This window comes from Penicillium verhagenii (genome assembly GCF_028828195.1).
Source record: "Penicillium verhagenii strain IBT 33310 chromosome Unknown utg000003l_segment0_segment0, whole genome shotgun sequence".
NCBI classification, from domain to species: Eukaryota; Fungi; Ascomycota; class Eurotiomycetes; order Eurotiales; family Aspergillaceae; genus Penicillium; species Penicillium verhagenii.
In genome coordinates, this window is record NW_026643167.1 from 3,791,577 (window position 1) to 3,816,867 (window position 25,291).

The window sequence follows — 25,291 nt, forward strand, 5'->3', positions numbered from 1 at the left end:
AAGAGGTCAAGTTTACTCCGTTCATCTTCAAAGTCCCAAGTCTTGCCCAATCAGGCAATGATCATTTCCCACGCTAAGCCGTATCCAACCCACACGTTAGGGGCAGCTTTTTCCAGGGTAAAACCAGACCGAGTTCCAGCGATTCCAAATTTCCTCCTCCAAATAATCCCCAAGGTTGCGTCGGCCCAGGGCCCCAACCTTTCCCCCGCATGCCCTCCCTCACTCTGACCGACCCGGACATGATCCTGCCGTATGACGGTAGCGAACGCGAATCCTCTACTCCCTCTCCGCCCTCCCAGCTCGTCTACCTCTCCAATCTGAACGCCCGCTACAACTCCTCAGACCATGCCGGCTCCAGCGTAGGCGCCTCAGGCAACCGGGCCAAGAAGAATTTTTCGCGAAATGCCTGGTCCCACGAGGACGTCACGCCCAACCCGAGACGATTGTCTGATATCGGGGAGGAACTGTCGCCTGCGCGTTTGGACGGGTTTGATGAGGAAGACTCGGACCAATATCAGGGGCACGTGGAGGCGCACGTTGCCATTCCTGACGCGAAGGAAAATGCAACGTGGAGTAGCTCCAACTCCACTGTTAGCGCGGGAAGTGCACGCCCAAGAGAAGTCGTCTCGCCGGCCACTGTTCGTGGGGTGTCGCCGGCTCAGGATGAAATTAGAAATGCAAATGCGAATGCGAATCACATGCTGAGTCGCGATAATGAAGAGGTTAGGAAGGTCTTGTCGCCCGATACCGCTGTCAATTTGTCGGGCAGTAGTCCCATTGTTACGGCTGCTGCTACGGGCAAGGGTCCCGGAGAGGATTACTCGTCGGCGATATTGAGTAGCGAGGCGGAGAGGATTCTGGAGAATGCAAAGAAACGATTAACGGTATGTGGGGGATCGGCGCATTGTGAAATCAAATCTCCGAGGAATGCTGGCTGACTCTTTATTCTTTTTCTTACAGCTCATGGAAGGCAATTTGAATCGCGCTCGTTCCACTACGCGCCTCACACCTTCGCCTTCGCCCTCTGCGCCTGGGAATATTCAGCCGCTCGGCGCGCACCAGCCGGCTGGTGGCCTCTATCGATCGATTTCGCGAGCTGATCGCAGGGCATCCACACTTCGGCGACAGTCGTTTGTAAGTTCGCAGGACGCTTCGAACAACAAGCATTCGCGGGTGCACAGCGACACAAATTTCCCTCCCGAGTCGAGTTTGTCGAAGGATCCGAAGCGCGCCTCTCGCTCGGTCAGTGCTATGGGTGCCAGCACTTCGTCATTTCACCATGATGATCGATCGTTCCAATATGAACCGACGCGCGCGTATTTGACGCACCGGTCGTCGATATCGTCTGTCAGGCCACCTTATTCGGAATCCCCACAGCCGGCGGATTCACCCCAGCTTATTGAATCCCCCGTTCCAGAGGAGAGTAGCTCTTCTGACTCGCCAACTGGACTGGGCATCTCGGCAGATGACGAGTCAAGCTCTAATCCGGGAGATTCAAGTCCGGTGTACGGCTCTTCTGGCCCTCCTAGTCGTGCCCAGTCTCAGTTGCAGGTGCGTGACTTGCAATACCAAATGAAGGGACTTCATATCAAGATCTCCTCTCTCAAAGTCCGGAGCCAAGAGGATAATATGCGTCGTCGAAGCCTACAAAGTCTGCGCACCCCTAGTCCATTAACTCAGGCCGATGCTTGGTATGCCAATGCCCTGGAGCTGAGAGAAGGTCAAAGCAGCCGTGGGTCTAATGGTCGACGCGATGTCAGCTCAGAGCATGCTCGCGAGGCCCATTCTTCTAATGAACGACTGAATGCGGTCAAGCGATCAGAGCGAACAGAGGAAAGTCCCGTGGACCGCAATCGCGCGAGTCTTTCCCAGGCCCCAGAAGCCTGGCAGAGGCCAGATAGCGAGAGGCAAGATGACGGACGCCAGTCTGTTGCTGAGAGTCTATACGAAGACGCCGAGGAAGGGGACTTTGACGATGGCGATATTGACCGTGAGGCGTTGGATGAGATCCTGCGAGAACCACTAGATGAGGATCTCGAAAGCCTGGATGAATTCCATGAGTTCCCTAGTGTAGACACGCGGCCGCACGAAGAGCGCGAAGACGCCTTCGACTACGAGCATTTTATTCTCCACAGCGCCCTTGGCAACTACTCCCGTCAGATTCGCCGTCCAAGTCAAAGCTCCCGTGGCTCGGTCGAGACGACGCGACCAAACCGGTCGGTGCGACACTCGCGTACCAACAGCGCCATGTCCGTCTCCACAGTGGCTACGTTCGCCACAGCCATGGAGGGTGATGTGCCAGAAATGCCAGAAGAGGAGGATGATTTGTTATACTGGGACCGCAAGTTCAACCACGGTATGTTTGTTTCCCCCTCGCTTCCTGATATTACTCCAACTGACACTATGACAGAACTCCGCCATCGCCATTCACAAATCCGCCAAGCACACCCCATGGAGACTGACCGCTCCGAGACGCCCCGTGGGACTCGGGCAGACCAAGATGGCTCTGCAAATGTGGAGGATCCGCAGCTGACTCCACGTCGCGTGGACATGACCGGTCGCTCCTCATCCGCTACCACCGGCTCAGCAACTCCAACATCGCTTGTCTCGTCGCTCGTTTCTACTGTGCGCGCGGCTTCGAGCCCGCACCCAGGCTCTGTGACCCCAACCTCGGCGGGTGGTATCAACGACGACGATACCCAGATGCTAGAGCAGCTGTTCTCGAGCCTGGGTAACGTCTGCATGGATCTGCAGGCCATCACGACCTCTCCTGATCCCGATCTCAAGGCTGCTCGGATCCTTCGACGACGACTGGATGCGGCGCGAAGAGTGCTGGATGGAGAACTCGATACTTGATCTGTTCTCCTTCTCGTTCTCGTCACCACTGGGCATCTACCATCTTCCTTTCTCATTTTCAACCCTTCCACGGCTTCGTTGCTGTGTGTATCATGCTTCTGTACATGTCTTTCGCTTCCGATCTGGCCTTTTCATCTTTTACTTCACTATGATACCCAATGATCTTTTTTTTCATTTCCTTCTCATATTCCTTGTCTTATTTCCGTTATGTACGATTGGCCCATAGTGGCATGATTCCCCAAGCCTTTACTTTGTTTTAAATTTTCAACTACGAATACTTTCAATAGATTGTTCAGAAAGAGAAGAAGAAAAGAAGAAGAGGAAAAGGACATCCATACTACATACACATTTCTAGTTTTCCCCTTACTACACTGATGAGTAACTGGACTCACCCCCCACTTCGGACGCGCACAGCAAATAAAAGCAGCACGACGATCCACCAAGGACTACACAATGTAAGCGCGAAGCAGATACACATACACGATCTACAACTTCCCTAATCCGACCCTGATATAAATTCAACCAAACCCAGCATTTCGCAAAAACATCCATCAAGCGCAAGTGTTGTTGTCCCCCCCCTTTTCTGCCCCGCGATTCCCTATCCGGGCAATCAATCGCCGATCAAGACGCGATAAGCAGCCTCTGTCGCGCAGAACGTGGTAAGCATCGCAAAGAAAAAGCAAAACGCCAAAAGCAAAACAGTAAGATAAAAACCATCCCATTCGCAAGCAATACAAAGTAATGAATAAACAGCACAAGCTTACTCCTAGATCCCAACTTAGACCAGGGCGCAAGCGCTCCCAAGCGCAGAAACCCCCACCAAAGCAGCGCAAAAAAGTCCTTCGGCTTTCGCGATATCAAAGATCGGCTCGATATTCGCGCTCAAGCATCCAAGGCTTTAAGAGTCTTGCCTTTCAGGCTTCCAAAATCCCGGAACAAAAGAAGTTAAAATAAAAATAAAAAATTCACAATGAGCAGGCCACCTCATCAACCCTCGCGCCGTCTCCTCATCTTCCAGGAGACGCGCAACCCGCAAAACACAGCGGAGATCGTCTACCTCCCCGTCAACAAACTTGGTTTGCCGGTCTGTGGCGATGGGCCGGAACTGCCCTCTATCTTGGAACTGCCGTTGCGGAGCTTGAGGTTTTTTACTGAGCTTTTTAATCAGCCTAAGTACAAGGGATGGTATGTGTTGTGTTTTACCTGCTTTTATGTTTTTTTATGTGTTTTTATGTTCCTTGTTCATCTTGGTAACCTGGTTCGCTTCTTTTGAATTCGCACCAGTGTTCCAATAGATATGAGCTAAGAAAACTACCAAAGCTGGGCTATGGGCTAATTTGATCCTCGCCTTACAGGGCCGTCCACTCGGCTGGTCCTTACCATGATACCTCCGAAGAAGGCAAATTCTACGCCGTGGTGCTGGAACAGAACCAGGTGCATACAGTGCAGACGGAAGGGGCTATGGGGTCATCGATGGGATCGGCTTGATTTGATTTGTACATTGTGTTTGTCTCTCTTGCTTTGTTGTTGTTGATGATGATGATGTGTTAGTACTTTGCTTCTATTCCCGGTCCTGCTACGCCTTTTAGATGGCTTGCTTTGGGACTCCAAGTTTTTTTCTTATTTGTTTAAATATCCTGTGGAATACGTGATATGCTTTGAGAAAAGCCATTGGGGGAAACCCTGACCACTGTCTGCCTTTTGGTACACATGTATGTACACCTGCTGACTCGTACTTATACATTTTTGGGCTGGTGGATGTCTTCGATGGGTCTCAAGGTGTGAATGCTGTGTTTGTATACATATGTATTGATAGATATCACGCACGACCAACGACATAGAGAACAACTGGTACTTGAGTTGTTTACCAACGATCTAAATACTCACAGCGATCAGTTAGCTCCGCTTAACGAACATTATGTAGACCCAACCTATTAAATTGCTACTAGTAGGAAGGGAACTTCTTTCCCTTTTCCTCCCTACAACCCCAAAATTGATACAGTTTCTATCGTTCCCGTTTCAAATTCTCGTCCTTTTGATTAACCCGGTCAAGTGGATTTGTTCTCCCTGTTTGTTTGTTTGTCCAGTAGCCGAGCGTGCAAATGGGACGTGTGATGGTGTGAAAAGTGATGGTGGGAGACATCAGTAGTAGTTACTAAGATCTTGATACTTGGGATTATGGTGGGCAGTAGTAAATTACTAGGTGCACGCAAATTTCGTTAGGGAGAGGGGCAATCGGCCAATCGTGAGCGGTCTTGGCGTTCGGGAGCGCGCGTTGCCTTTCTAACCATGTAAAAAGGCGGTGTCATTATCGGCAAATTGCGTGGCAATAGCCGAGGTCAAACTTTGGATTAATGAAAGCGTGAAAAGCGTGACAAGCGTGAAAAGCATAAAAAGAACTGTCGGCCATTCAAACTATCTGAGCCTGGACTCTAGAGAATGCATTAGCTATACCACTCTGCAATTGAAGCTGGGGTATACGCTGCGGATTGGGTGCGGATCGGGTTTCTATTCATGCACAATATTCTTACTCACATTCCATTGCCAACCTTCTGAACATTTGAATATTGATATCCGGTTGCACAATTCGAAGCCATCATCCAATAGATTTGTTCTCCCTGTTTGTTTGTCTCTCAGTAGCCGAGCGCGTTGCTATTGAGAAACAGTGGAGAATCAAGGTTTGCTTCGGTCGAACGAACTACATATCTACTAACTTACAGTGAGATAAGTGAGAGTACAGGCCCCACAAGGAAGAAATGTTGGGAAACCACTTTAGGTTCCACTATTTTTGACCCCTCTCCACTGTATTTAGAGGCAGCTTGAGATAATGTATATCGGGGGACTTTGATGGGCAACTGGAGATCATTTTCGATGTCGGTGTTTCGTAAGCATGCATTAGTCTCAAGAAGTCACTGGCAGGTCACAACGCGAGAAGCAAGGGATATACGTGGGAATCATGAGTGGGAATCATGAGCGTAAACGGAGTGAACATTTCACTTCCCAGGGCGGTAAAGTGAGCCCATAAAAGGGTACAAATGTCACCTGGGTACTCAAGTAGCAGCGTTGGCACGACCTACAAGAAAAAAAAATTGACAGACATGGCCTCGCTTCTTGGCACGTACTTTGATCGTTTCAAGTTGGTTAAAGCTCTCATGGTAAGATATGCTGCAACTCAGTATACGCAGGCTTCTTCACTATTTGATTAAGACCACGTGCTAAAAAGAGACCGATGAAGGTAGTAATTCTTATGGCAACCACGTATGACTATGTCTCGGGTCGCTTATGGGCTCTCTCTGTTATTAGATCAAATGATCTTCAAAGCCTCACAGAGGCCAAGGAATTCTCTATCTACGACATCAAGTTTCGGGATGTCTTGAGGAACTGCGAAGACGCCGTTATTATTGAGGGGCAGGGCGCAGCAATATTGAGCTGCGATCCGGGAAGAGATCAATGGAACACTGTCATGGGAACAGCCTCGAAGAATACTTCGGCAATTCCAGCTGGAGGGCTCTTTCTGTATCGCTATGACGAGTCAAAGCATCCAAGTAATCACGGAATCTTTCGGATTGAGCTTCAACATTATGCTGATGAGAATGAATTTCATCCTCTTGGCATTGAGTATCATCAGTCCAGCTATACTCTTCTAATATCCAACCACCATTTTGAAGGTTCACGGATCGAAATATTCAAACTCGATATCATCTCTCACAAACCGGTGGCCAAACATATCAGCACAATCATGCACCCCCTTATCAGGACACCAAATTCGATCAGTGCTCTGAGCGAGCACGAGTTTTTTTTTAGTAATGATCATTACTTTCGAGTTTTGGAGAACCCGATGTTGGCTAAAACCGAAACTTACGGCGCCATTCCATTGGGAAGCATCGTCTATGTGAATATGCATAGTGAATCGATCTTTTCGCTCAAGTCGATCGTCAACATGCCATACCCCAATGGCATCACTCTTCTCAACGCGTCTATGCTTGCAGTGGCATCAACCAGTTCCTGTGAATTCAGATTGTATAAGATCGGGTATGACAAAGAATTGGAGTTGAGCTCGACGGTCAGAGTGCCGTTTATGCCCGACAACCTATCAATCGACCAGAAGGGAAAACTGCTAATCAGCGGTCATCCCCATCCGCCGAGTTTGGAGAAGATGGTAAAGCAACGAGCAAAGTGCTTGGAAAGTATTTCTGCTGATCGAAGCAAGTGTCATATTATGGGTGTTCCGAGCTGGGTGATTGAATGGACAGAAGAACAAGGTATAAAAACTTTGTATAGAACCGCGGGCGAATTTGGATCTAGTGCTACAACTGTAAGAGATTATGATTATGGGTTAGGCTTGATAACAGGTCTTTATGAGAGCGGAATCTTGGTCTGGAGGGATTGAATAAATAAAGAGTCTTTCGTCAGAATTAAATACTACGCGCTTAGTATTATTGCACGTGGTCATCATCTGGTCTTGATGTGAATCCCAGCTCTACTATACTAGCGTCAAATCACTGTTATCTAGAAAATTGACCTCTGAACAACCTGCGTCTTCTTGCCCCGCCTCATGAGATTTACTTGCCCTTTAGTGTCTTGTATAAGTCAAGTATGGAACAAATGTATGAGGGGCAATTGGGAAACAGAGGCCGTCACCAGAAAAACACTATAGGGGCGCCGAGAAACCAAGCCACCAATCGGGCATTGACTTCTATAGTGCTTAACAATTGTCTATACGAGAATAAACCATCCTGCCCAGACAGAGACGAGGCAATCGCCTATATCAACCAATACTATTCCGTGAAATTCGTCCACATGGACAAGACATCTGATCCTCATGCTTGGTACTGTGAGACGTGCGACGATGCTTTCGTTGTCTAGTATGATACCGATGCTATTTGGGAGCACCTCTCGCGTTACCACAGTGAAGCTCTTATCAATTCTACCGACTTGTCGTGAGGGAATGAGGTTACATACTACTATTCATATAATTCACTTGCGTGGTTTGTCTCCAGAGGGACCAACTTGAGTACATACGTCAATAAGTAGGTACCATATGTAGTAGGTATTCCGGCCGTCTTTAACTTAAAAATGCTGAATCATTCAAGTTCATGCTAAATGTCGGATATTTCATCGCGTCCCGAGGTCACTAACTACCACGGTCATTGGATAACAATATGTAACATCCATAGGCTGAGTAAAAACTATTCAAATCTTAAAACGCAAGGGTTACCAGATATCCAGTCGACAATCGCACACCGAAACCCCTCAACACCACGTATCCTCCAGCAAGGTCATCAACCCTCGGCTAAAGATACTTACATAAAAATAGAGAACATCGAAAAGCTAAAACTGATTCAAATCGGACGAGAAGACGCTGGAATTTCAAGAGTTGGCAGGGAGCAGCAACCGGGCGCTGTGGTGAAGATCGAGGGAACGGGAATCAGATGGATCGAAGAGTGCATTGGCACGTTCCTCAAGGTAGTAGGCTATAAGAAGAAACGAGTCAGTATCTGTATCAGAGAGGGAAGGGGAGAGGAGGGGGAGGAATCCTAAAAAACAAGTCAAGCAATTGGACATACGGGAAATTTGAATCATGTCGAACCAGCGCACGGCATTTTCGTCACTGCCTTCAGCAGCCTTCAAGTAGCCACTTTCGGGGCGGACGGTTGTCTTGGGTGGGAGACTGCGCATCCGCAGGAGCATGTGCAAGATGTCTGCAAACTGCTCGGATTGGGCGTAGTAGTAAGGGGGACGCTTGTCCAAGGGCCAGCGCTGAGAAAAGCTCTCATTGTCCCAGGAGCGGAAGAGCCAGCATGTACGCTCAACGCAGTTGAGCAGAACCATAGCCACAAGGAATGTTTCGAACCAGCCGGTCTTCTGGCGTTGCAGCAAGCGACGCTCCAGATCATTGATGACGGATTTGCTCAGCTGCATCGCACGCTTCTCCATGGCAGCACGAAGTTGGCTGCAAAGCAAGGCGTATGACTCGGGTTCTGAGGCCTCCTCGATTGGCAGGCGGCCCTCATCATTGGGCTGAGAAAGCGAGTGCATCGAGGTTGGGGGAAGAGTAGGGTTGCAGTATGTCTTCCATCCAAGTTCGGTATCCACAAGGATATGGGTGGCAACCCAGAGCTCAACTGCACGTTCCAGCAATGTGTCCTATGCATGTTAGTAAGTAGATGAATGGTCACATTCTTGTGAGAGTACTAACCTTCTTAGACTGTCCCAGTTCAGCAGCCAAGAGTAGTGTAGGCTTCATGAAAGTCGAGGTTTCACGCTCAAAGAAGAATGGAGCAGTCTTCTTGATGTACATCTCCAGTTTGCTGGGAATGTCATCTGCGTCACTGTCCAGCAGGTAAACCTCATGCGAAGGACCAGTGAACTGGTCATCACCCAGGCCTGAGAGCGCAGGGTCGAGAGCTGAAACAGAATTGTGGTGGCCTTGGAGACCACTGATTGTAACGAATACTCCACTTTCTTCCAGGTGGGTCACTTCGATGCGACCAATGTAGTGTTCGAACTTGACCTGGTTCTTGATAGCATTTGTATCATGGTAGGCAAGGGTAGCATGCAAGTCTGCAATATGTTAGTGTGGAAGCCAAGGCGGTCAAAATCCAGGAATACATACTGGCATTGTAAAGCTCGAACTCTTCGGAGAGACGAGTCCGAATGCAAGGATGCTTCCACAGTCGAGCACTTTCGACGCTGGCGCAAGTTGTACAGGGAGTGTCTCCAGAGCACTAATAATCTCGTTAGTATAAGATGATTTTTTTCTTTTCGTTGAAGAGGCAATTTTTTTCTTACAGGTTTCTTCAGCATGCGGCAACGAATGCAAGCACCTCGCTTTCGCACTTCCTGAACCTCACGACGTCGCTCGGCAGTGAAGCGGCCCCGTACCTTAGGCTTTGTTGGCTTAGTCGAGTTGCCAAATTCATTCACAAATCCCTTGGCTTGTGTATTGGGGTTCATGGCAATGGGGCGCGGGTATGAAGCAGCACGTTGGGTGGCAGCGGTCAAGGACGGATCGTGTTCTTGCAAACTATCGAAAAGCAGCTGTTCTTGGGTTGACAACTGCTGGTTCCACTGACTCATTTTCAAACCCTCACCAAGATGATCACCATCCATCAAAACTCCCTGCGGGACCATTTCATTAGCCGAAGCTGCGATCATCGAGAGCGACTGGCGCGCATTAGAAGCGGAATCGGGTGTCATGGAGGTGTCATGGAGAGGTGGAGACATAGAAGCATGATCTCCTGAGGTGTGACTGGGAAGGGCCGGGATTGTGGGAGGGTTGGACTGAGAGCCTGCGCGTCCATTGTTAGTATCCATGACGTCCAGAAAAATCAGGCAATAGACATACCTTGGCCGTTGTCATCTCCCTTATCATCACCCTGACTTTGACCCTGGAAGCCCTCGGCCTCAAGCGCCGGATCGACAATGACTGTCTTGCCACCGGCCGTCACGGACTGGGTGTATGCGGGGCCACGCTTGGTGGTGTCAGATGCACCTACCTGGCGAGAAGCCTCTGCCAGCACGTTCAACCCGTCGAAATTCGGACGATTCGGGTTTGGGAACCCATCCTTATTTTTACCTTGTGGCGCGTTAGGGTCTTTGTTTGCGTCCTCGGTCAGGTCGGGGAGTTCGTGGAGTCGTAAGAGTACGCGCTGGCGGTCACGGAGGGGGATAGCCTGGCACTTTTTGACCAGGTGATTGGTGAGACTATCGATACGGCCCTTGGGAAACCGTTCACCACAAGCTTTGCAAGTATGTTGGTATCGGTTGCTTGAATCTTCGAGTTTTGGTCCTCGGTTGAAGAACTCAAGAATGAGTTGGTTGGGTTTGCGTCCCATTTTTGCGCGGGATCAAAAGAGGAGACTTGGCTTTGAAGGAACTTTCTTGACTAGTGTCAATCTACCTCTTACTTTAGAGAGCAGACGTTGTTGGTTCTGTCCAATCGCAGTGTGATGTTTCCTCGAAAGATGGATTGCGCAGACGCGACCAGGCCCACCACAACAAGACGCGGGTTTGGGGTGAAGTTGATGAGGCGAATCGTTCGGAGGGGGTCGACGTGGCACAGGATGCCCACGCCCAGGATCCAAAGAGGACAGGACCACAGAAGACCAGGCTTAGCCTGAGCTCGACTTTCGAGAAATAATATCTCAACACGATGTGCGGCAAAACTGGGCAGTAGAGGGCGGTCTGGGAATCACAAGGGGGGAAATGACAACGCGACGGCTTCACCGCACGCAAGGCGGTGATGCGATCAAAAGGCGGTGATGGGGAAGCTCAAGGCGGTGATGAAATCGATTGTGATGTCAAAGACGAAATGGAGATGGAAGACAACTTTGGGATAAGTTGCTGGGGTGGGGAAACGAGATGGGGAAAAAGGGAAAGAGAATGACGAGAGGGAAGGTCACACCTGAAGGGACTGAGAGCAGTAGAGGGAAAATTCGTTTATGTTAGACACTTTTTTGATTCTACATTGACTTTCAACCCACACATTATATCTGCGGGCTATTTTTCGACTTGTATTTTTCTTATAAACCCCCTCGTTCTATTTAGAGAACCTTTGTGGTTTCGATAAATTAAATGTCTTTTTTTTTGGTTATTTAATTTTTCGAAATGGAAAAAGAAAAATCTTGCAATAACAGTAAAGAACTCGAGAGAACAATAGAGCTTATTAACAAATCCGCTGTTCAGCAGGTCGCCACGGCACTTTCAGCAATGCAAAAATTCGACGCTCATCTCGACTCTCGAGCAATTGGCCCGGATTGATCTTAACCCGCTGCGCGTCGCGTAGCACATTGGCAAAGAGCCCGCGCTGATTTAAACATAGCCCTTTCTTTCGAGCCAAGAGTCGCATGCTACGATTGAAAATGTCATTGCCAGTGAAGTAGATCAAGGCCGCCCCAAATTCTGCCCCAGGCACAAAGAGTAGATCAATGCGCCGCCAGATTGAGCTACCAGGGAGGCTCGACGCCCCATGCCATTTGGATCCATCATGATCATGTTTTTTAGAGGTGGCAAGTCCAGCTTGCAAAAACCCATCCTTGAATAATTGAGGTATCACTGTGTCTGTCATAAGACATCGTATCTGCTCTAACGTGGCAGTGGGCTTGGTGATGAGAACGTCGACATCTCCCGAATTCAGTGCCCCGCGGCGGTAAGAGCCTGCAATGATCACCTGCATGTCGCAATCCACTGACTGTACGGCCTTTCGGACGATCGCCCCGTGGGCTTCAACCTCCTTGCGTGGGATTCGCTGCATAAAGTCATTGTAGTGTTCCACCCCAATACGTTGGTTTGTGGACAGAGGCGCTCTCTCAAGGAGATCGTTAAGGGTCCGGTATCCCTGAGCCAGCCATTTGGACGCCTGGGAGAGACCGGCACCATAGACCCCGAGAAATTCTTGAAGAATACGGTCTTCGGCGGTGTAACTTGTGTTGTCATATTGCCGAAGTCGGTTGGTCAGCACGATTTCCTCGATCTTGTCGGCCAATCGCTCTCCGATGCCAGGAATAGCCCGGGCCTGCTTTCGTGTAACTATCTTCTCGGTCTGTCTGCGCAGGGCATTGATGCCCTTGCGGTAAGCGAGGTTGCGCCAATTATCCCCCGTCCGCTCATAGTAATCGCACATTTGCTGCAGGATCTCGATGGTTTTGTTGTTGGCGCTTTCGTTTTGGGTGCCAGGGTCGAATTTCTGCATACACGCCATGCTCTTTGCCCAAGACTCTGTTCTCTCTATTCTGGGAGCTTTGGGCGTCTTCCGAGCCCTGTCAGACTCCGAAGCAGTAGAGTCATTATCGGAGCCATCCGTGTCTTCATCAGGGGAGTCGAAAGAATCGAGGGGCTGGTGACCTTGGTGAGCTTTAAATCTTAACAATGGTGGACTTTGGTGGTTACCAAATGGCTCGTCGCTTTGGACTCATCTATTATGTCGTCCAAGGCATCTCTTTCCCGAGGTTCTGGGTTGCGAGCGATATTCGGTGCGGACTCTTGTACAGGTTCACTAGGTGGTGATGTCAATACAGGACCAACATTGCGCGGAACGTCTTCTTGAGAGTCTTGAGTTGGTGTCTGTTCCTTCTTTTCCTCTCTCTTGGATTTCTTCACAGGTAAAGAGTCTGCGGACTCAGACTCGGCTTCTGCGGGTGAAGCTTCTGGTATCTTTTTTGCGGTGACCACCGGGGTTCCCTCGACACAAAATCGACCATAATGTGGACTTAATACCGTGCGAAATTTGATACAGTCCGATGGGTACACCTCATTGACTATAATGACGTTTTTCTGCGATCATGTCAGCAAGAAATAAAATGAGTCGCTAACCAAGTATGCACTAACAGGGAAAGTCTCCAGTTTCAGGTGGGTTAGAAGATCCTGATATGACAGGGATTTGTCTACAATAACATGGGTCACTTTGTCTGATCCTTCCCGGGCCCATTGGGCACCATATTCCTGCGCTCGCTGAATTCGAAGCCGACGAGGGGGCGAGGTATCACTGTTAGGGAAGAAAACTAGATTCATCAGCAAAATCCCAGAAACCAGAATTAATTTTGAGCTACTCACAAAATACCAAGTCTCTGAAGATTTGCTGATCTTCAGGAACCACCTTGGTGTTTTTGTTTGGCTTTCTTTTCTTCGAAACAGGACCTCCGCTCTTTGTGTCCGGCATACTTCCAGTAGTCGAGACCCGTTCAAGAGCTCTCACTCCGAGGCTGTTTGATTGCTCAACCCTGTGTGGGTTTTTGATTCCTGTCTCCTCTTTAGACTTTTCGGGATTATTTGCGGATGATGGCTTTGGATCCGTGTTTGCTCGGACAAGAACTGGAGGCTCTGGGGAAAGTGAAACGGTGGCAGCAGCAGCAGTTGGAATTGGGATTTTTGAAGGTTTCCGAGCAGCAAAACGCTCGAAAGAATCTTCCTCTTCGTCATCAGTGTCTTCCAGATGGTCTAGTCTTTCGAGGGCAGCGAAAAAGCTGCTCTTGCTAAGTTGCGCTCGTTCCATGGTGAGATCCAAGATTAGTCCGGTTTCCAATTACAAGAGTCACGTCTCATCCATAGATTATTCATTGCAGTTTCCGAGATGAGTTAAGAAAGACTGGTTCACTTTAGGCAGCTCCGGCGCTGCAGTTGGCTGGTCGACGGCGTTCCACGCGGTCCACGACGCGCGAAAGTGTCACCAAGTCACATGGAAAAGTCTATTTGTCCGAATTCATTTGGCATTTGGTCGTTTCTGTTCAACTAAAATGTACTGTTTAATCAGTTTTAAATATCTGGAGTATAGTATACACCTCACAATACGTACATACGTACTACTATATAGTATATAATTTTGGGATTTTTGCCTGCATTTATCCTTGGGGCTTCAATTAAGTGTTCCGACTCCAGGACTCCGCGACCGATATACATTTTTGTCAGATATGCACGTATATGTACCTATGTAGTAGTAGGTACCTTTCGAATCAATACCTGGACAAAGCCTGTCAGCTCAACTTCGATACCTTCGAAAATCAAAATCAAATTCCCAAGTAAGTATTCAATGTTATCATTTTTCTAGAACAGAACGTTTGAAAGCATAGATCAACGTGACCAAAATGGGGCTCTCGAATCCGATCAGGTGACCTGCTCTTTCCCGTTCGGGAATTTTTGGATGCCGCAGCTGTCACCATCGCGACTTCCGAATTTGCCCATTAAGCCTTCCTCAATAACTGTCAAAGTACTTCAATATGTGGAAGTCATCAATGCCCACATACCAAATCCTGGAATCGGCACTCTTCCAAACCAACCGATGCCTGAACTGCCAAGCCCGCAGCGCCAGAACCCTTTCGCACCTCCGCTCTATACGCCATTACGCCACCACTAACAACACGAAAACACCGAGTGATGCTAGCAATGCTGATTTCAAGATTTCTCCTCGCCCACAAAGAGAGATACAACCCCTTCGCCGATCTGTTGCATTTCAACAGAATCCAGCCCCTACCCCAAAACCAACTTCCAAGCCTGGAGATCCGGACTTTGTACCTCCAGTCTTGAGTCGTCCGATCGGAACACCAGCTCCCCCAGAAGTGGGAGAGAATACAGGTGTTGATTCTCGTACAATTAAGGAACGCCGCGATGATTTTGTCGACTATGATAAGCACATCGCGCGACGAAAGGAACTGTATGTGTTGAATAACCTTAAGCATACCCTCAGACCTGTTTTGCCAGACCAGTATAAGGATATAGTGCAGTCATTTAGGCATTAAAGCTAATGGGAAACACCCTGCCACAGAACACGACAAGTCGCAAAACCTTACTTCCGCGAATGGTCCAACCTGCAATTCCACAAGGGTAAAACCTTCATCTCGAATCCCCGCATTTTCCGCGCCGACAAGGCTCTCTACTTCCCCAACATGCGCGGTATAACGCTCGCCTCCCCTAAAGATCCACAGGATACCACGGCTATCCTCCGTGGCAAAGTCAGCGTCGTGAGCCTGTTCTGTAGTCTATGGGGCGAGGAGCAAACAGCCACTTTCGCGGGCAATTTTGCTGGCGAAGACAGGAACCCGGCGTTGAAGGAGTTGCTGGCCAAGCACTCCAAGTTTGCGCAAAGAATCGATCTCAACCTCGAGGAAAACCGCATGAAGGCATGGCTGGTGAAGCGGTTTTTGGGTGGCGTGCGCAAGAAGTTCCCCGTCGAGCAACACTCGCGCTACTTTTTGATTGAGAAAGGATTTGATGAGCCATTGAAGGAGGCAGTTGGAATGGTGAACAAGTATGTGGGATATGTTTATCTTGTTGATGCAGATTGCCGAATTCGGTGGGCGGGCAGTGGACCGGCTCATCCCGATGAGTTGGAGACCATGCATGCTGCATTGGAGAAATTGATTGCGGAGCAGAAGGCTGCTGTTGAGTTGCAGGAATCAACTCGTCGCTACTAAATGAGGAAACGGACAGAGCTTCGGCATGTGCGGTTTCGGTGTAAGATTTTGTGGGTATACTGCGATTCCCCTCTCCATTGGATTTGTACAAAGTAATAGAGAATGTGTATAACAGAAGAAAAGAATAGATATCAGACGCCATCGCAAAGCCAAGTGCAATATTATCATCACCCCTGTTGAACAGGGATTTTCCACAGGAAAATGCCCAACCCGGACGCCTCAATGAAAATAATCAGAGAAATAGAGATAACCTTGATAGTCGCTAGACGGGCATAATGAGAGAAGCAAAAAGACCGTAGAAAAATAAAAGGGCGAGCCCAGCACCCTTACCGGAAGTACAGCAGCATCAGGAAACAGAACCCAATGAAACATCCGAGGATGATACCATCCCTCCGTTTCTTGGTCCCGATTTTACTCATGAGATAGTTCATACCGGGAACCTGACTGGCAGCACCGACAATGCGTCGATTTATACTGGCGAGAGTTTCACGTTGCACGCCAAAGTTCTCATTGATTGCATATGCCTGGCTCAGCACACCATCCATCATATTGTGGCTGTTCTCGACTCGACCGCGCTCCTCCAGCATATATTCCGCCTCAGCGGCACTGGGGTTTGATGCGCGGTATGCATCAATGTCGGAGCGCACATTGGAGAGAAGATTGGCGCGGTCTCGTGCCTCAGCAATGGCGGAGTTCAACCGTTGGAGCTCGCGGCGGTGATCTTGAAGGACTTCGCGGTGGCGGGAGAGATTGCTTTGTTTCAGAGCGGAGGATGTGAGGGTGGCTTCGGAGTCGAGGAGACGAGATAGTTGACCAATAAGGGCATCACGCTATGAGAAATAAGTGAACGTCAGGTAGCTGTCACATTTGTCAATGGATTTGAATGGCGGGGATGCACCTACTCGTTCAAGGAGATCTTTCAGCTGGGATTCAATCCGAAGCTCCTCCTCTGTTGGTTCTGGTGGAGGCTTTGTAAGAGATGCAAATTGGGCATAGTTATGGAAGAGGTTTTCGGTCTTTGTACGGCTCCTAATCAGCTTTTTGTCCTATCTAGTTGCCTCGGCCAGCTTGACCGGGCAGATATATGGGGTGGGTAGGTACCTGGGTCTCGAGGGAACGTGCTTGCTGGCGAAGCTGCGCCCAGCCGGTACCAGTAGAAGTCATGAGAGGCAAGATATTGGAAAAATATCCGCAATAATTTCTTTGCTCGCCGTAACCTGGTCAGTTCTGTCCCTACTGTTCTCACCCCGGACGACGACGTAAGTGCAACCGCCTGCACTAACCCGATACGGAAGGCCCCTTTATGCCTTGTTGCCTGATAAAGTGACACCCGATTCCCCAGGCCACAAAGTTACAAACTTTGGTGTTCGTCACGTGCAGCACTTTTAGTGCGGCCAACTCGCTTAGCCCTAGTCCCACAACCACAATTTGATCGACTCGGACATCTTCAATTCTCAACGCCGACAACCCGCACACACATCAGTCACCATGGTATGTCGTAACGCCATCGCAACACCGGAATGTCGCAACTGATCGTTTCCTTTTTTTCTAGTCGTCCAAGGTCAAGACTGCGCAGCTGTGGGGCAAGAACAAGGAGGAGCTCTCCCAGCAGCTCGAGGAGTTGAAGACCGAGCTTAACCAGCTCCGTGTCCAGAAGATCACCAACGGTGCTTCTTCCAAGACTCTGCGGATGTGCGTATTCGACCGACATCCCTAATCCAACGATTTCGACTTGCAAGGGAGGAAACAGACGGGGTTGTGCGATCGGGCGGCAAAACATCGAAAAAAATTAAAATCTTGTCAAGAGGAGGCAAATATCCAGGGTTCACCACACAAGATACAAGACTATTCATCCAACAACACACCGGCCGCCCGCACAATCCCCGATGGAACCGACTCGCATGGAGAATTTCTGCGGAAAATATGAAATCTTGAAATTTCGGAAATACTGACTTGGGGTTTCTTCCGCTCTTACAGCCACGACGTTCGCAAGTCGATCGCCCGTATCCTCACCGTCATCAACGCCAACCAGCGCGCTCAGCTGCGTCTGTTCTACAAGAACAAGAAGTACATGCCGCTCGACCTCCGCCCCAAGCTCACCCGCGAGCTGCGCCGCAAGCTCACCAAGCACGAGGCTACCCGCACCACCGAGCGCCAGCGCAAGCGCGAGATCCACTTCCCCCAGCGGAAGTTCGCCGTTAAGGTACGATAATTCTCTATACATGCATGCCAATTTTGAGGATGGAGGATTTGGCGTTGTGTGTGTGAATTTGTTGATGGACTCAATATCCTGAACCATTCTTCCACACTGCACTCGTCTGCATTTACCGCACCCTCCCTCCCCTGGCATTTGATATTCTATCCTCAAAAAGCAACCACTGACTTTTTATGACAGGCTTAAGTAAAAACTTGAAGGATCTGGAGTTTGTGGGAAGACGTTGCTTGCCCTTGGACACATAAAACAGGACGTCTGAACGTGGACCTGAAACCTTGCGGCAGGGTCGATTTTCTCTTTTTTTATCCAAAAAAATGGAATTTGATTATGTATCTTAGGTGGATGCAAATTGACTCTTGACATGACATGACTTAGACTTTTCCAATTTTCAGAACTCCCGGGGTTGTGGATGTAGATTTGAGCCGTATTCAACCATGTCCCTGGGGCTCTGGATTTGGATATGATCTAGAACCACGCTAGAACCAACGTACTACGCAAGAGTGAGGGGGCCCGGGGTTATCCGTGGACATAATGCAGGGCTCTTTTGAAGTTCTCCGTACCTACTAGGCATTTTCCAGGTTGGACGTGTGCTAGGACAACTTCATTACCCCTCGATCCCTCGTAACCCTTGATGCATTATTTTGTACTGTTGCCCACATGCATACGTGATATACATGTATACGTACGAAGGTAAATGGTCAGTTGATACTATCCAAGCCCAAAACAATTTATTCAACAAGACAATGGGAATCTAAAAGCAAACCAAAATACTGCCACTAATGCAGCCACAACGGCGGACATCCAAAGCGCAGAAATAACACTAGCCATGCGATAAGTGGTCCCCACCCCTCTCACCCCCAGGCTCATCCGACTCCAGCATCCACATTCCCCCACACGGACAAGACCGCAACAAAAGCAACTTAGAAACCATTCTATAATACAGTATAGACTTCGGAGACCCCGCATCACCCGTAACCTCACCACATCGTACACATCTCTTCCTCTTCTGCGCCTGAACAACTCGCCCATTCCGCCCCACAGCAAGCGGCGGCCGCATCGGAATCTTCTTCAGGATATCAACATCCCGATGCCGTCGGTACATGGCTGTGCGGGCATCGGCCCCGAAACCAAGCCAACTATAGTCGCCCAGGAGGATATCTTTGCGGTTGATTTCTGATTTCATCGAGGGGACTGTTTGTTTCAGCAGGGTTGCGACGGCTGTGACGAGGACGGGCGGGATGCGCGCGTTGACCAGGACCTCCCGTTCGGGACCTGGTCGTTCTGCGTCGCCGAAGCCGGAGCCTTGGTAGGCGTGTTTGACGGCGGAGTCGACGCCTGCTAGGAACTTTTCGTAGATGTCGATGCGGACGGGGGAGGATTCGAGCATTTGGCAGATTTCCATGTGGTAGGCTCTTGAGGCGTTGGGGAGTGTTGCTGGGTTGGTTTGGGCGAAGGAGGTGTGGAGGCCTCGGAGGCCGCGGCAGATGAAGCGGAGGAAGGCGCGGGACATGCTGGAGAGGAGGACGATGAGGGGGGCGGAGTTTGCGGTTTTCACTGGAGGGAAGGTTAGTTGGTTAAGCTTGTTTTGGTGTTATGGATGGGGAACGGCGGGTTATGTACGTTTTTGAGTGAAGGCGTCTAGGTCGGTGAAGAGGCTTTCGAAGTCGTCGGCGAGATCGAATACCTCGCTCAAGACGAAATGTGTGAAGTCTAGGACCCATTTTATATTGCCCATAAGTACCCGTAGGATTTCTTTTGGTTTCGTTAACTTTGGATCACTTGATTGTTGTGGCATGAGATCTTACCTGGATCATTAGGATCGCCTTGCCCTGATTTACCGTGTTGGAAATAGTATACAATTAGCACGGCGGCATGGCGGAGCTGGAGAATTGCCCATGGAACGGCAAATGGCAGGGCCCGGCGCTTGAGTCTTCCTTTGAATCCCAAAGCAGTCTGCAAGCTTAAACATCGAGGAATGTATGGATGTGTCATGAGCTTTTCGGTTTCAACGGTGAAATTACAATTCACTGGCAAGCCACGATACACTTCGCCGATGAATGCTGATTGAGCGTCTGTTTTTTACATGCTGTTAGCTTTTCCCAGAGGAGCTTTCAACTGGGGGGACTAACCAGGCGTGAGCTGCTTCAGGGCAACCATAAGAATATCATCTGTGTTCATCTCGGCGCCAGATCCACGACTGAAGGCTAGCGTGAGGGCCGCAATTGCAGCTGAAAATTTGCCTGGAGGTTTCGGATTAGGGATTTGTATTCATTTTTCCCCAAAGGATAGTACTTACTATCATCGAAAAGGCCATCGCTAGCTCCAAAGGGATGTTCCATTGACTTTATATGTGTTTGCCCTTCTGAGTCCAGCACCATGGCAGCGCAAGTATTAGGAGAAAAGGCAATAGAAATGCCTATCTGCGTTAGCAAGGATTCTGATTCAATATAGGAATTTGCAGCTTACCCGGCGTGTCCATGGGGAACTGGAATCCTGCTTGAGCCAGACAGGTCACTGTGCTGGCATCGTCCAATCCATTGAAAACAGCCATTGTGCGTGTATCGTAGAATCTAACTGAACTGTCATCAAGCGTGACAGCCAGAGCAGTTCCATGCTCTACCACATCCACGGATAGAATGAATTTCTCGCAGTGAATGTCGTCTAGCCGACGCAGCTCCATCTTGGACTTGATTTATGTCAGGTGATTTGTTCCCTTTACCAGATCAAATTATAAAGTGTCACATACCTTTGCTTGAATATTCATCTTTTTCGGCGCGACCTCGTCGAATTTTGGATGGAACATTTGAGGGGCACTTTCCAACTGCCATCGGACAATAACACTGGGAGGCCCCTGGTGATCTGGATATTCGGGCGTGGAATGAAGTGGCTTGGAAAAGACAGCCAGAATCCAAGGACTAGCCGTTGATCCCGTTGGGCTATCAATTTGACCAGGCATTATCTCCAGCCACGTCAATGAATACACGGAGTTGTGGAACGGTAATGGATGATCCGCATGCTCTTCAGATCCCTGATTGATATCCAGGATACTGCTCGGCATATCAATCTTGCAGTGCAAGAAGGCGAAGGATGGAATGGGAAATTGGCCTTGCTTCCCTGGAGCGTTTTCCCACTGTGGTGGGTTCCATGAGATCTGTACTCTATAAAGGCAAATTTTTTGGCATGCCGAGTAAGTTGCAATCAAGATACCAGCTATTCAACTTGTTAGCTGGCGTGGGCTTTATAAAGGCTAAGGGTAGATCTTACCTTGGGTTGCAACGATAGAGGCATGGGTCAACAGCCTATCCGAGTATCCAGTGGTTTTCAGCTCTGCGGGCAACTCAGCCCATTTCCCGTCTGGATTCTGATAGTGGAGACGAATCTGGCCTGATCGTGTCACACAGATTAAAGCGCTTTTATTGACAGTCGGGTTAAAGGGGCCAATTGGGCGGCGACGAAATGGTGAGTAAGTCCATCGACCATTGACCTTGGTAGCTTGATGAAAAGATTGGATCTGGCGATTGGGTTAGGGAAACCCCGTATTAAAAAAGGGGGGGCAGATAATAAGCCTACCATTCGTTGAGTGTTGAGCCACATCATGCCGACTATTTGGTTGCTATCATCCCCGTTGTCAAAATGAGCTTGCCGTATTCCCGTGACACTATTCAAGGCTACTGGGGTTTGATAGATGGAGATTCGGCCCAGGCAGTCCACGACGACCAGATCGGAGCCGGTCTCGTTCCAGGACAGGTGTACGAGCGGACTACCGCCATGGGCCTCTGTTATAGCAGTGAGGGGAGTTTCATCACTGATGGTCCATTTGCCATTTGAGGGACTGCATTTCAAATGGCGGACCTTGACTCGTAATGCATCTGCCGAGATATATGCGATGCATCCCAGTCGGGACCAGGCAATCTTCCTAGAAAAGGATGTCAATATATTGAAGGGTACCAACCAACCTGGAAGAAAAAAGAAAAAGACATTGAGACAACAGCATAGAAGCGACTCACTGGCGACACCCTAAGAGGCGCATTTCATCCTGGCATTGTGGTAAGCCTTTGGTCGGGAGTGGACCCGCAGGCAAGCCCAGCTCGAGGGAGCCGGGCTCTCCAAAGAGATCGTCAACATTGAGACCCTGTTCCATGATCAATGGCATTCTGGGGATTTTAGATAGCTCAAGGGTACATTTAAGCAGCGGGTGAATGGAGTTTCAGCCCCCGCATAACTTGAATGATTGTCGATCTAGACTGGCCCTGATAGAGGATGACCGGGAGCGGCTCCGTTGTGGGAGGGGGGGGGGGGGGGATCGATCAAGGAACCCAAGGATCACGGTCGCACCAGTTGACTTATTTGACAGGGCGAGATCCTTGGAAGCGATATTTTCTTTCCCCTTGATTATAATTAATCCCTAGGAAGCCAGTAGATAGATGTATATAAAATCCTTATATGTATTTGTTTTTTCTCTTCCTAATCAACTTGCAATTCTCCAAGGCGATCTCGACTTGGCTTAGTCACCCATGGACATCAGGTGACAGGTAGCCCTGCCAACGGATGTGAACCAATCATATCTCAGCATGTCTCCCCACATCCAATCCCACCAATCAACGCGCTCGCAGCAATATCCAAATCGCGAGGGAAAAAGCACAATGCAAAAGCCCCAAAACACCAAACAATGTCCAGATAGGCGGGGATATATGGGTAATGTTGATGTCAGAGATACTGCCTTAGAAATACGATATAGGGATACTAGTATTACTTGTATTCAATGATCCTATATAGTATAATACAACACGTAGAAAAGGAACCGCTCTTTGCCCGGGACGCAACGTTCTTTCCATTCAAGTTCTTTCCATTCCTTCTTTTCCTTCCTTTCCATCGTTTCCCTTCCCGATGTTACTTCGACACAACGCGCATCATCGAATCTTTGTCCCGCACTTCTCATTCGCCCAACATACCGGGGGTTTTTTGGCTCAGCGTTGTTCGTCACAACCACATTCCTCTACTCTTTTCGTCAAAATCCAAATCCTCCGCTACTCGAGCGCCGTGGGTCAAAACAAAAGCTTTTTCCAACAACGGCCCGTTTTCTACTTGGTTTTCCTCTTTGTGGATTTTTTTTTTCTTCCCCCAATTTGTGCTCTAATATCAATCCCCCCCCCCCGACAGCTGACCCGATCCCATCTCCTCTCCCCTTTCTACCCTTTTACCTCCTTCCATCCTCCCTATCCCCATTTCTGTCCTTTCCCAACACTCATGTTCCTATTGTTTCGTATTGTTCCTATTGTCCATTGAGCTGTGATATTCGCTATCACTTCCTTTCCGGATCGGTTATCCGCAATTCTGGTGGATTGTGAATAAAAACCCCCTCCCGTCACCATCTGACCTGGGCCCTCCGATCCTGCTCTACCTCCAAGGGGGCATAGGCGCTTAATCAACCCGCATCTCCACACGGATATCCACCACCATGGAAGCTATCCCGGATTATGAACTTTCAGACTGCTCAGAGCTGAGCTCTGTACCCTCGTCTTCCTCTACGCCTGAGCCAGAGACCCGGTACCCGACCCCGTCCTCCCAGGAGGGTGAGGATTCTATGCGCCAAGACTGCCCTCCCGCCAAAAAGAGGAGACGAAACCCTCTACCCAAAGAACGTACCACCCAATATCTTAATTTGGCGCAATCATCCCACAGCCAACAGCCTCAGGCTAGATTACTTGTTGAAACTCTCCGTCACCAAAAAGATATCGTCGCCATCGCTGGAGCTGGCATTTCCACTTCCGCGGGTAGTAAGTTTTCTCCTGCCGCATTTTGCCTTTTTCGACGCCACAGCTAACCCGCGCATAAAGTTCCGGACTTTCGTTCCTCGGGCGGTCTGTTCAAATCTTTACAAGAGAAGCACAATTTGAAGACCTCTGGTAAACTTCTATTCGATGCTGCTGTCTACCAGGATGACGCCTTGACGGCGCCCTTCCACGAATTAGTCCGGTCGCTTAACGTGGAGTGCAAAGACATTACACCAACCCCATTCCACCAAATGCTTGCTCGCATGGGCAAGGAGAACCGCCTCAAACGTCTTTACACCCAGAACATTGACGGAATCGAAACGTCCATGGAGCCACTACAAACAGAAATCCCACTCAACATCAAAGGCCAATGGCCCGTCACCATTCAGCTCCATGGCAGCATCCACGTGATGGTTTGCCAGAAATGCCGCTCCACTACCCCCCTCGACCCCGGATTGTTCCAGGAAACCGATCCTCCAGAGTGCCACCAATGCATGATAACCGATCAAGACCGCCGCAAGCAAGAGCGACGCAGCCATGGCATAGGACGTTTGCGCCCACGCATCGTCCTTTACAACGAGCACAACCCCGACGAGGAGGCAATCACATCCGTCATGAACGCAGATGTCAAATCTCGCCCCCGTGTCTTGATTGTCGCTGGTACTAGTCTGAAGATTCCTGGGGTTCGACGTCTCGTGAAGAGCCTGTGCGCGGTTATTCGAACTAGAAAGGACGGAGTCACCATGTTTGTCAACAACGAGCCTCCCGTCGGCAAGGAATTTGAGAATTGTTTCGATCTGATTGTACAAGGGTCCACCGACCAGGTTGCCGAACTTGTGGGACTGAAGCACTACGAGGACTCCTCTACTTGCGAACCCCTGTTCCCAGAGCCGGTCTTTGGAATCAAGGAGAGCCGCGATTCGGAAGCCTCCGAGTCAGAGTCCGGCGCCGTCTCGGTCGTCATTAGCACCCCGAAGAAGCGGCAACTCTCTGAGACCGGCCTACTCACACCCTCAGGTAGTAATGATGAGAAGGCCGAACTCCCAGGCAAGCGCCTGGATCTTAAGGGTCCAAAGCTCATTGATGTCCTCAAAGGTGCCAAGTCCGCGCCTCGAAAGAAGGCCACTCCTACCGGAGGTAAGAAGGCAAAGAAGCCTCGCGCAAAACCTGCGCCGGCCCAGCTCAAGTCTATTAACTCCACTTTTACCGTTGGCAAACCTTCGGTTAAGCCAGCGACAACGAAGGCCAAGGCTTTGTCGACTACCAACGGCAACCTTACCCCCAAATCGGATGATATGGCTGCCAAGGCTTCACCAATTTTGGTAGTTGCTCCTCCCCCTCAGGATTGTCGCAATTGAGCGCTGTCTTGCGTTTCCATAACGCCTTGTCTCAGTACCAACATTGATCATGCATTTTGGCGATGGCGTTTCGACATGTTTTCTCCCCTTTTTCTTCTCCCTTTTTCCCCCTCTTCTTTCCCCTTCTCAGGGGCCCTTTTTTATTCCCTGCTTCTTTCCAAATGTCGGTTGAAAGAGCTC

The 25,291-nt window shown here is 49.4% G+C and overlaps 10 protein-coding genes across 10 annotated transcripts; 6 read left to right on the forward strand and 4 right to left on the reverse strand.

Annotated features, from left to right (window-relative positions):
- Positions 1–209: 209 nt before the first annotated feature.
- N7466_002779 (uncharacterized protein) lies at positions 210–2,856 on the forward strand (the record flags this gene model as incomplete). Its single annotated transcript, XM_057162177.1, has 2 exons — positions 210–884; positions 961–2,856. 2 exons carry the CDS (start codon positions 210–212, stop codon positions 2,854–2,856), a joined length of 2,571 nt encoding a protein of 856 aa, XP_057025462.1.
- Positions 2,857–3,826: 970 nt separating this feature from the next.
- On the forward strand, positions 3,827–4,344 carry N7466_002780 (uncharacterized protein; the record flags this gene model as incomplete). Its single annotated transcript, XM_057162178.1, has 2 exons — positions 3,827–4,041; positions 4,212–4,344. The coding sequence occupies 2 exons, from the start codon at positions 3,827–3,829 to the stop codon at positions 4,342–4,344; spliced, it is 348 nt and encodes a 115-aa protein (XP_057025463.1).
- A 2,452-nt stretch (positions 4,345–6,796) lies between these two features.
- On the forward strand, positions 6,797–7,175 carry N7466_002781 (paraoxonase; the record flags this gene model as incomplete). The annotated part of the gene is given in 2 exon segments (XM_057162179.1): positions 6,797–7,118; positions 7,138–7,175. The coding sequence occupies 2 exon segments, from the start codon at positions 6,797–6,799 to the stop codon at positions 7,173–7,175; spliced, it is 360 nt and encodes a 119-aa protein (XP_057025464.1).
- A 1,051-nt stretch (positions 7,176–8,226) lies between these two features.
- N7466_002782 (uncharacterized protein) lies at positions 8,227–10,694 on the reverse strand (the record flags this gene model as incomplete). Its single annotated transcript, XM_057162180.1, has 6 exons — positions 8,227–8,330; positions 8,424–9,003; positions 9,056–9,420; positions 9,473–9,584; positions 9,649–10,148; positions 10,205–10,694. 6 exons carry the CDS (start codon positions 10,692–10,694, stop codon positions 8,227–8,229), a joined length of 2,151 nt encoding a protein of 716 aa, XP_057025465.1.
- An 830-nt stretch (positions 10,695–11,524) lies between these two features.
- On the reverse strand, positions 11,525–13,849 carry N7466_002783 (DNA-directed DNA polymerase IV; the record flags this gene model as incomplete). Its single annotated transcript, XM_057162181.1, has 4 exons — positions 11,525–12,694; positions 12,748–13,131; positions 13,186–13,358; positions 13,411–13,849. 4 exons carry the CDS (start codon positions 13,847–13,849, stop codon positions 11,525–11,527), a joined length of 2,166 nt encoding a protein of 721 aa, XP_057025466.1.
- A 721-nt stretch (positions 13,850–14,570) lies between these two features.
- On the forward strand, positions 14,571–15,764 carry N7466_002784 (mitochondrial ATPase complex subunit ATP10; the record flags this gene model as incomplete). The annotated part of the gene is made up of 2 exons (XM_057162182.1): positions 14,571–15,004; positions 15,116–15,764. The coding sequence occupies 2 exons, from the start codon at positions 14,571–14,573 to the stop codon at positions 15,762–15,764; spliced, it is 1,083 nt and encodes a 360-aa protein (XP_057025467.1).
- Positions 15,765–16,090: 326 nt separating this feature from the next.
- Positions 16,091–16,928, reverse strand: N7466_002785 (putative vesicle transport v-SNARE protein Gos1; the record flags this gene model as incomplete). Its single annotated transcript, XM_057162183.1, has 3 exons — positions 16,091–16,594; positions 16,667–16,810; positions 16,866–16,928. 3 exons carry the CDS (start codon positions 16,926–16,928, stop codon positions 16,091–16,093), a joined length of 711 nt encoding a protein of 236 aa, XP_057025468.1.
- Positions 16,929–17,252: 324 nt separating this feature from the next.
- N7466_002786 (60S ribosomal protein uL29) lies at positions 17,253–17,976 on the forward strand (the record flags this gene model as incomplete). Its single annotated transcript, XM_057162184.1, has 3 exons — positions 17,253–17,255; positions 17,317–17,456; positions 17,742–17,976. The coding sequence occupies 3 exons, from the start codon at positions 17,253–17,255 to the stop codon at positions 17,974–17,976; spliced, it is 378 nt and encodes a 125-aa protein (XP_057025469.1).
- An 823-nt stretch (positions 17,977–18,799) lies between these two features.
- On the reverse strand, positions 18,800–22,132 carry N7466_002787 (mediator of RNA polymerase II transcription subunit 16; the record flags this gene model as incomplete). Its single annotated transcript, XM_057162185.1, has 10 exons — positions 18,800–19,533; positions 19,600–19,731; positions 19,785–20,051; positions 20,109–20,219; positions 20,276–20,395; positions 20,446–20,665; positions 20,726–21,189; positions 21,244–21,490; positions 21,550–21,895; positions 21,987–22,132. The coding sequence occupies 10 exons, from the start codon at positions 22,130–22,132 to the stop codon at positions 18,800–18,802; spliced, it is 2,787 nt and encodes a 928-aa protein (XP_057025470.1).
- A 1,305-nt stretch (positions 22,133–23,437) lies between these two features.
- On the forward strand, positions 23,438–25,111 carry N7466_002788 (putative SIR2 family histone deacetylase (Hst4); the record flags this gene model as incomplete). Its single annotated transcript, XM_057162186.1, has 2 exons — positions 23,438–23,756; positions 23,817–25,111. The coding sequence occupies 2 exons, from the start codon at positions 23,438–23,440 to the stop codon at positions 25,109–25,111; spliced, it is 1,614 nt and encodes a 537-aa protein (XP_057025471.1).
- Positions 25,112–25,291: the final 180 nt, after the last annotated feature.